Genomic DNA, 10,677 nt, shown 5'->3' with positions numbered 1-10,677 from the left:
CAGAGCAAGAGGATTTGAGTATAGGAATAGGGACGTTTTACTGCAACTGTATAGGGCGTTGGTGAGGCCACATCTGGAGTAATGTGTGCAGTTTTGGTGCCCTTATCTGAGGAAGGATGTTCTTGCAAAAGAGGGAGTTCAGTGAAGGTTTAACAGGCTGATTCCTGGGATGACAGGTCTGTCATATGAGGAGGGTCTAAATCGGTTAGGATTATATTCATTGGAGTTTAGAAGAGTGAGAGGGGAATCTTATAAAGTTCTAACAGGATTAGACAGGGTAGATCCAGAAAGAATGTTCCTGATGGTGAGGGAGTCCAGAACTTGGGATCATAGTTTGAGGATAATGGGTCCTTTTAGGACTGAGAAAAGGAGAAATTTCTTCATCCAAAGAGTGGTGAATCGATGGAATTCACTATCACAGAAAGTACTTGAGTCCAAAACATTGTGTGATTTCAGGAAGGAATTAGATATAGCTCTTGGGGGCTAAAAGGATCAAGGGATGTGAGGGGAAAGTGGGATCAGGGTATTGAATTTGATGATCAGCCATGATCATAATGATGATGGAGCAAGCTTGAAGAGCTGAATTGCCTACTCCTGCTTCTATTTCCTATGTATTTGAAATTTGCTACAGCCAGAGGCAGGGAGGGAGGGAGGTGGATGCCTCAAAGGGGTACATCTGGTGGACTCCAAACCTTCATCCTCCATGGTGAAAGGTCATAACTGACAAAGGCTTATGTGGTCAGTCTTTCTATGTTGCCATGGGAAAGATATCACTAGAATAATGGAGGCAAGTGTCAGTGTGTGCCAGAGGGAGGATCTTGCATGTGGCTCTTATCACCCTGGTCAAATAGCAATGTATAAAGTTGAAGAACATCCATCACTGGTCCTTCACAATGTCCTTCGCTTGGAAGGGTTGGAGTAGGAATACCATGTCAAGATGGCAAACAGGCAAAGAGCTTAGCACTGACCTGGTGGCTTTGAGTTGGAGGGAAACCTGTTCAGGACATGCTAACTAAATTTATCACTTCATTCACACATCCACTGAGATGCAGGCTGCAGGCAACCCTGCCTTGGTAATGGTTTTGATCCAGATGAGAAGAAGGGTCCATTATAGATTGGCACAGGGCCAGGAGGAGCAAAGGCCTGAGCAGTAAAAGGCAGTTGGGCCTCGAAGGTCAAGGTGCTGGTGAACAGGTTCACTGGAACGGCAAGCATTGGCCCAACCAGGAGTGTATCACAACTGGTGTTCTTATCTAGAAATGAGTGATAAGCAATGCCAAAGATACCTTCAGATATCCTGAGATGCGGTTGTTCACATCTGCCAGCTTCTCCAGTGGAGAAGTAACTCTGGAGGAATAATCAAAGGCTCCAGGCCTGCATTAAGTGAATGGCTGTCCATGCGATATTAATATATGGCACCAGGACCTAATCAAAAGCTCCAGGCTTGCATTAAGTGAATGGCTGGCCATGCGATATTCAAATATGGCATCAGGACTTTTGACCACATGAGGTAACAGCAGGGCGGGCAACTTCCTGCCTGTCCAACTATGAAATTCGCCATGCTCCTCAAGGATGCGTATTTAATAAACTGAACTGTAGAAGATCGCATGTGTTCAGCCATCCCGTCACCCAACGGGAATCACGCACTTTCCTGCCAACTACCGGACTTGGATACCAGAATGGAAAATTTCACTTTATGTGTCACTGCACACTGTGTGTGGATGACTCCTAACCACTGAAAAGTGATTGTTCATGTAAATAGTTCCCTACCATGTAGATTACCTTCTTCAGACTGTCCTGCTGCAGAATTGTTTCTTTCAAATCGAGTGAACCAGGTCAAGCGGCTTATCTAGGATTGAAGAAGAACAGTTATAACACAATATACCAGCATCCTTATGGAACCCTCTTCGTTTGATTCTATTTTATCCAGGTGAAATTGATGAGCAACTGACAATGCACTTTGGATGAATAATTCTGAGTTACGTTCTTTTCTCATTTCCAGCTAAGTGAATTGTTTATCCTGATTTATCACCTTGCAGCCATGTTCCCTGTTTCAGAGCCAGGAAGGATGTTCTGCAGCAAAATTACTAGAGGCTTATTTTCAGATGTGGTAAATCTGGACTGAGATGTGAAGGCATTTCTAAAATCAGAGCAAAATCTAATGGGGTGACTTGAACCCAGGTGATCAATCCTGGGCTGATTCAGCGCAGCAGAAACTGATTTGAGAGCTAAAGTTTATTTATTAGTCACAAGTAGGCTTACATTAACATTGCAATGCAGATATTGTGAAAATCCCCTAAGACGCCACACTCCGGCGCCTGTTAGAGAGACCTTAGGGAGAATTTAGCATGGCCAATGCACCTAACCAGCATGTCTTTTGGACTGTGGGAGGAAACCGGAGCACCCGGAGGAAACCCACGCAGACATGGGGAGAACATTCTATCTGGATCTACCCTATCTAATCCTGTGGATGGGCAATTAAAATTGCCCAAGGTACACTCTGACCAGAGGCTGCCAGGTTCTTATTGTTTCGTATTTTAACCTCCTACACCAGGCATTTACACATCAGGTCCTAATAATGTAATTGAGACACAAGTGCAATTTTAACTAATACCCCAGCCAGGAATTTGCTCTAAAGTTGTACCAAGTGAAAACTAGTCGGGACCAGACAGGCCTCTTTGGGCCCCACAAGTAAAGTTTAGGTCTAAAAGAATTTGGGCTGATTGCCCACGAACAACAAAGCATTCTGGTCAAAAATGTTGGTATTTTGAGGGATTCCTCTCATTTTGTGAATGCTTAAGGACAGAGGCACCAGCAAGGAACTTTCAAAACTGTTGTGAGACATAAATTCACAGTAACTTCATTGCAGTATTAATGTAAGCCTGGTTGTAACTAATAAATAAACTTTAACTTTAAATTCAATTCTCTTCAAATTTAATTTATTCAACTTTTTGAATGTTCAAATCAATTTAACAAGACATGTCTGACTTTTTAAAATTGTTTTAACGTAAATTAATTTTTGCATGGTTTAACAGACTCACTTTAAAAAATTCTGATCTTTAAAGAAATGTATTAATTTACGATGTTGAAAACTGATTCTGATCAAATTAATCTGATTTAATTTTTTTGTTTCTTTGACTTTTTAAAAATGACAGAAACAGCAACGGCTCGATTTTGATAGATCCTACATAATGTAATGTGTCCTTTCCACCTATATTACAGAACATTTGTACAGAACAAGAGTCAGGCCGAGGCCCATGCTTTGAGAAAATCCTTCCTCCTTGGAGCTGCAATTCTTGCTCCCATCATTGCATTAGGTAAGTTCATAGTTTGGTCCAAAGTGAGCAGCAAGTGCCATTGAACTGCCGCTACTGCAAAATCTGGGAGATTAAGTTTCAAAGAATGTTCATAATAGCTCAAGCTTTGATCTATACCCCTCCCATACTGTTTGGTTTTGGCAGCAACAACATACGATACACTCCTTAAACTTCTTTAAGTGGATCTGAGAGCAGCCAAGTATTTATTGCGATTAGCAGAGACATTGAATAAAGAAAAGGAGCCAGTTCATCCCTCCTCACCCTGGGCATAACAATTTGGAGATATCCCAGCTGGATGGTAACAAATTAAGGGATCTCACCCGGGTTAACAGATTTGGGGAACCTTACCTGGGGACCAGATGCAGCAAGGTGCTGTTTCCATTTACGGCCCCTCGGGAGACCAATTTTGTTTCTGTACTGTCTCATTCCCTTGCCCTGCACTGTCATTTTTAAAAATTTAATCACTCTTGATTCCCACCTTATCATGGACCTTTTTGTTGCTTTCTCCCATTCTTCCTTTCCCTGCCTCTGTACTTGCTTAAAATCACCTCTGTCTTTCATTTTTGCCAGTTTTGACAAAAGATCATTGACATGAAACGTGAACTCTTGTTTCTGCCAACACAAATGCTGCCTGACCTCCTGAGCATTTCCAGCATTCTATTTATTTTTCTATTTTCAGTATCTGCAGTATTGTGCTTTTGCTGTTGTATCAAGTAGCTGATGGGAAATTTTAATTTTAAAATGAGCAAGCAGATAGGAATCCATAGGACTTTGATTGACATCCATCTACTAGCCTGAGTTGTTCTCACTTTTACTTAGCAAAGTGTTCTATTCCAAAAAGCTAGTTGGTGAAGGATAGAACAGGAGCCAATCTTTGCACATTTTTAAATTTATTTATAAAAGTTACACATGTCTAGTATATATCTCTAACTCAACAACCATAAGTTTTAGACTGTTTATAGCGTTTAAGGGAATCCCCATTTAATACCTACCACCTGTATACAATTAAACAAAATGAATGTACGAATAGCGTAAAGGTTCTATCCAACTCGCCCACAGCTCAGTTGAGTTTCAGAAGCAAATACATACAAAATTGACAGGCAGGAAAAGACCAGCTTTCTGTCAAGCCTGACCCACACACTATGTTGACAAGATAGTCTCACAACACCAAGTTAAAGTCCAACAGGTTTATTTGGAATCACAAGCTTTCAGAGTGCTGCTCCTTCATCAGGTGAGTCCAACATTGGCATCTCCACATCATGTTGACAAGAGCATCATGACTACACATTTCATCCTTCTTCCAGAAACACACTACTCTCTGAGAAAAGAGGAATTGCTTAACATTCAACTAAATAAATGTTTCCTGGTTCTGTCAAACTAGAATAATCTATCAATAGGCAAGTAATCCAGTCCTTTGTTTAATCGATTTCCAGCAGTGGGTCTCTAAATCTAAACTGTCCTAAAGTAAGTAGACTGAAGTCTCAATAGCTGGGCTCAAATATTTTACTTGAAGTGACTGAAACACTTACCCTGCCTGGATCTGGAGGTTTTGTACTGAGACTGATGGTCACCACAACGATCAATGTAAAGACAGAAAGGATGATGGAAAAGTGCAGGTAATGAACGTACTTGGTCACCACAGGCCGGTTATCAGGTTGGCCACACAGAGGCTCTGGATAAGTAAAGTCCAAAGCCATTCGAATGCAGCCGACCAGGATCCCTGTGAAGAGGCCCCAAAACGCACCCTGAACACACAAACAGAGTCAGACATTAGTTCTTTAGTTCATCCAATATCTCTGTGAAATATTGACTGACACATTCTTTACAAGAGTATTTTTTTGCATTCAAAACCAAAGTAAAAGGATGAAATACCAAAGCCTGGATGCTACTAAGGTTAAAAATAACACGAGAAGTGATGAGCAAGGTATCCACTGTGATTTAGGTGGTAACAGGCTCAGAAGATTCTGGGTTTCAAGGACCACTCTGGAGACTAGAGCACAAAGTATAGGTTTCATTCTGGTGCAGTACTGAGGAAGCTCTGCCCTGTCATCTTTCAGATGAGACATTAAACCAAGGCCCTGTCTATTCCAAAAGATTCCATTGGGGAATTCCCTGACTAATATTTTACCCAATATCACTGAAACCATAGAAACCCTACAGTGCAGAAGGACGCCATCTGGCCCAGCTCATTTCCACCCACTCTCCGAAAGAGCATCTTACCCAGCTTTCACCACCGCCCCTAACCCACCCCAACTGTACCCCCATAACTCCACGCATCAACCATGTCTAATTCACCTAACCTGCATATCTTTGGACTGTGGGGAGAAACCGGAGCACCCAGAGGAAACCCATGCAGACGCAGAGAGAACATGCAAACTCCACGGACAGTCACCCAAGGCCAGAATTGAACCCAGGTTCCCTAGAGTGAGGCAGCAGTGCTAAGCACTGTGTCGCCCTGAAACAGATTATCTGGTTATTATTACATTGCTGCGTGCAAATTAGCTACCATGGGTGGGATTTTCCACCCCGCCCACTGGTGGCATGCTTTCTGGCAGCAGAGATGACTTGACATTGGTGGGAGCAGAAGATCCTGCCGGTAGCCAATGTCTATGGCATTTTGTGTGGCTCACATATCCCGCCACCAGAGAATCCACTTTGGGGGTTTGCCTTCAGTCGGACTGGATGGTCCCAACAGCGGGAAGGGCTGGAAAATCCCCGCCCATTGTTTCCTGCATTACAACATGACTACACCTCAAATACACCTTTGCATGTGAAGTATTTTGGGTTAGTCTAAGGGCATGAAAGATGCAATATAAATGCAAGCCTTTTTTTTCCTAAGTAATGAGCAACTGATTTGAACTTGGAATTTTAAAATGAGAAGACAGCAGGCGATCATAGGATTGACTTAAAGTTGCTTAGATGTTCTCAACTGTACTCTGTATAGCTTCAGATCCAGCTACCTCACTGCTCAATTCAAAGACTACCTTCAAACTCATTCACTCCCAACACACAGGTCAGGTTCTTTCATTTACATAGTCACCTGTCACCCTTTGGGCAGTACCAATGCATCAACAAAGTAATATAAAGTTAAGTAGTATAAAGCGAAAAGAAGCGTCATGACCATAAGATATGAAAGAGATTATACACTGTTTAAATCAAACCTTACCTTCTGCTTATTTAAAAACGGACTTTGCTGGACCAAAAACATTGCTGCTACAGGTCACAAGATTTGCATTTTGGCTACAGTTCTGGAAAGTTCCAACAGGACAAAGCTCAATCCTCAATCCTCGTGGAATCTCACACCTATCATTATGTACACCCATTACAATCAATGAAACAAGGAGCAGCAGAGGGTCTGTTTTCTCATCTTGGACTCATAACAAAGAGAGAGAGCAATTGAAACTTATTATACCAGCGGAAGTGCTAATAGTTACCATCTATCTGCTAAGGCCATGGTCTCCAAATAATCACAGTAAAAAGTCTCACAACACCAGGTTAAAGTCCAACAGGTTTATTTGGTAGCAAATACCATAAGCTTTCGGAGCACTGCTCCTTCGTCAGATGGAGGGAGCAGTGCTCCGAAAGCTTATGGTATTTGCTACCAAATAAACCTGTTGGACTTTAACCTGGTGTAGTGAGACTTCTTACTGTGCTTACCCCAGTCCAACGCCGGCATCTCCACATCATGGTCTCCAAATAATCTACAGGTCTAACGTGGAGTCTCAAAGTCGATTGTCATTGGCTGCTGAAAATGTGCAGGACTCTGGCTTCTCATGACGACAAGCGAATCAGCTCATTGGTTGCTGAGCCGCTGCTGAAAATGCGCAGGACTCGGACTTCTTGTGACGACGAGTGAATCGGCTCATTGACTGGCAAATCACAGGCATCAAAACATAGACTAAGCTGCGTGAAGACAAAATGATGAGCGAAGAGCCAGGGACCTTCAAGAGGGCAAAACCGACAATTTCCACCAAGAATGGGAAAGTGAATTTATTTTTACGAATGTCAAAGGCAAGGCCATTTGTCTCATTTGTCAACAGTGTGTAGCCTTTAGTGAAAGGTAATTTGGAACGGCATCACAAAACAATGCATGCAAAATTTCAAGAAAATTTCCTTTTAAACAGCGCCATTCGGACAAAGAAAGTTGGGGGAGTTAAAAGGAATGTTGCAAGCTCAACAGTCACTGTTTTCAAAAACTGTGGCTAAAGGCAAGGCTAGCAAAGAGATGTCTTTTCACATTAGCCATCTGCTGGCACAACTTAAGAAACTGTTCACCGATGGCGAAGTTATTGAGGAGACTATGATGGTTGCTGCCAACACCTTGTTCAAAGACTTTAAAAACAAAGATCAAATTATGACAGCCATCAAGAGCATGCTTTAACAGTAGCCAGAAGGGTGGAATTGTTGTCCAAGGCTGGCTCAGCAAATGCCAGTAAGAAGTCTCACAACACCAGGTTAAAGTCCAACAGGTTTATTTGGTAGCACAAGCTACAAGCTTTCAGAGCGATGCTCCTTCATCAGATGAGTGGGAGTTCTGTTCACAAGCAGGGCATATAAAGACACAAACTCAATTTACAAAATAATGGTAGGAATGTGAGTCTTTACAGGTAATCAAGTCTTAAAGGTGTAGACAATGTGAGTGGAGAGAGCGTTAAGCACAGGTTAAAGAGATGTGTATTGTCTCCAGCCAGGACAGTTAGTGAGATTTTGCAAGCCCAGGCAAGTCGTGGGAGTTACAGATAGTGTAACAGATCCCGGTTGAGGCCGTCCTCATGTGTGCGGAACTTGGCTATCAGTTTCTGCTCAGCGATTCTGCATTGTCGTGTGTCGTGAAGGCCACTTTGGAGAACGCTTACCCCAAGATCAGAGGCTGAATGTCCGTGACTGCTGAAGTGTTCCCCAACAGGAAGAGAACACTCCTGCCTGGGGATTGTCGAGCGGTGTTCATTCATCCGTTGTCATAGCGTCTGCATGGTCTCCCCAATGTACCATGCCTCGGGACATCCTTTCCTGCAGCAGTCTAACGTGGAGTCTCAAAGTTGATTGTCATTGGCTGCTGAAAATGTGCAGGACTCTGGCTTCTCATAGCGACAAGCGAATCAGCTCATTGGTTGCTCACTGACGCTGCAGGAAAGGATGTCCCGAGGCATGGTACATTGGGAAGACCATGCAGACACTACGACATCGGATGAATGAAAGTCTTGCAACTCGGCCAACGTTGTCTACCTGATACGCTGCAGGAAAGGATGTCCCGAGGCATGGTACATTGGGGAGACCATGCAGACGCTACGACAACGGATGAATGAACATGCTCGACAATCACCAGGCAGGAGAGTTCTCTTCCTGTTGGGGAACACTTCAGCAGTCACGGGCATTCAGCCTCTGATCTTCGGGTAAACGTTCTCCAAGGCGGCCTTCACGACACACGACAACGCAGAATCGCTGAAAAAACTGATAGCCAAGTTTCGCACACATGAGGATGGCCTCAACCGGGATCTTGGGTTCATGTCACACTATCTGTAACCCCCACGACTTGCCTCGGCTTGCAAAATCTCACTAACTGTCCTGGCTGGAGACAATACACATCTCTTTAACCTGTGCTTAACCCTCTCTCCACTCACATTGTCTACACCTTTAAGACTTGATTACCTGTAAAGACTCGCATTCCAACCATTATTTTGTAAATTGAGTTTGTGTCTTTATGTGCCCTGTTTGTGAACAGAACTCCCACTCACCTGATAAAGGAGCAACGCTCTGAAAGCTTGTGGCTTGTGCTACCAAATAAACCTGTTGGACTTTAACCTGGTGTTGTGAGACTTCTTACTCAGCAAATGCACCAAGATTTATCAGGCCGTGAATGTTTCTCCACTGACTTGATGAGTCAGTAAACATGACAGATACGGCCCAGATGATTGTTTTCATTCGCATGGCATTCAAAGATGCAACAACAAAGGAGGACTTCCTCACTCTTTTGCCACTCAAAGAGAGGACAAGAGGTGAAGAACAAATTTAGAAGTTATGTGACTGGGAAAAACATTCCAATCAAGAAACTGGTTTCAATCACAACTGATGGTGCACCGTCAATGCTGGATGCCAATGCAGGCTTTGTTGCACTTTGCAGAAATGATCCTGAATTCCCTTCAATTACCATTGTGTTATCCGTCAACAAGCGCTAGCAAGCAAGGTTATCGACTTTACTCATGTAGTGACAGTTGTTGTCAAGATCGTCAACTCAGTTTGTGCCAGAGCTCTGCAACATCACTTGTTCAAATTGTTACTCGATGAGCTTGAAATCCTTCATATAGATGTGAGGTGGTTAAGTCAAGGAAAAGTCCTCCAGAAATTTTTACATCTGTTCCCTGAAATTGTCACCTTTCTTAAATCAAGAATTGAGGTGTACAGCGGGCTGTCAGATTATGCGTGTTTGTTAGACTTGGCGTTTCTTAGAGGCATAAGTGCAAAATTGATAAGTTGAACCATGAACTGCAAGGGTGGGACAGAGACTTGTCACACACGATCAGTGCAGTGAATGTATTCAAGTTGAAACTGGGCCTGTGGTCCTTCCAGTTAAAGAACAAAATCCCTGAGCACTTCCCAAATCTGGAGAAAATCAAACAACAGATCAAACAGAAAGTGTTCTATCCAAACAAATTTTGTAACCACCTGAACAAATTAGAGAATGAATTCAACAGATGATTTCAAGAGTTAGATAAGATGGAACAAATCATTATGTTTGTCTTAAATCCTTTTCTTCAAGTGGACATTGGAAAACTGACGGCAAAACTTTAGCAGGTGTTTGAACAAAGCAGTGGACTTAACATGGAAATAATCACCATGCAAAATGACAGAGCTGAAAGCTAGATCAAGGGACGAAGACTTTTGGGGACTTGTAAACAGAGAGAAGTACCCTCTTCTGGCATTGTGTGCATTCAAGATGAAGGCCTACTTTGGTTCCACATACCTCTGTGAGGTGGTTTTTTTTCCCAGATGAAAATCATCGAGTTCAAGAATCACAGTCTCACAGATGCCCATCTGATGGACTATAAGAATAGGTGAATGTTATGCAAAAATAAATTTTAGAGGGTTTTAGTAAAGTTGAATTTTTAAGAGTAGATCTCGTGTTGCATTTTGATGCTAAAAGTGATCTTGCGCTTAAAAAGGTTGGAGACCACTATCCTTAGGTGAACAAGGGATTTGGGCCAGAGATATAGAAACTGATTGTTAGCCTGAAACTAATCAATGGACAACACCACATGACCTAAGCTCCTTTGACTTTGGAAAATTCTAATGTCACATTCCAGGATTCCCAGGGCAGTCTGCAGTTAACAGCCAGCCTGTCAACACCAAATTGGATTCCAGG

At 42.7% G+C, this 10,677-nt stretch overlaps 1 protein-coding gene across 1 annotated transcript in view; it reads right to left on the bottom strand.

Moving 5' to 3' along the window:
• Positions 1 to 1,026: 1,026 nt before the first annotated feature.
• Positions 1,027 to 10,677, bottom strand: part of LOC144510422 (sodium/myo-inositol cotransporter 2-like) — a 58,751-nt gene continuing 49,100 nt past the window's right edge. Inside the window, exons 13-15 of the mRNA XM_078239870.1 lie at positions 4,847 to 5,062; positions 1,783 to 1,849; positions 1,027 to 1,253 (exon numbers count right to left, since the gene is read on the bottom strand). Coding sequence (XP_078095996.1) covers positions 1,027 to 1,253; positions 1,783 to 1,849; positions 4,847 to 5,062 — 510 coding nt within the window. The remainder of the gene's footprint in view (positions 1,254 to 1,782; positions 1,850 to 4,846; positions 5,063 to 10,677) is intronic.

This window comes from Mustelus asterias, chromosome 23 (assembly GCF_964213995.1).
Source record: "Mustelus asterias chromosome 23, sMusAst1.hap1.1, whole genome shotgun sequence".
NCBI lineage: Eukaryota > Metazoa > Chordata > Chondrichthyes > Carcharhiniformes > Triakidae > Mustelus > Mustelus asterias.
Note: the sequence above shows the minus strand (reverse complement) of the source record. Positions and strands in the feature narration are given on the sequence as shown.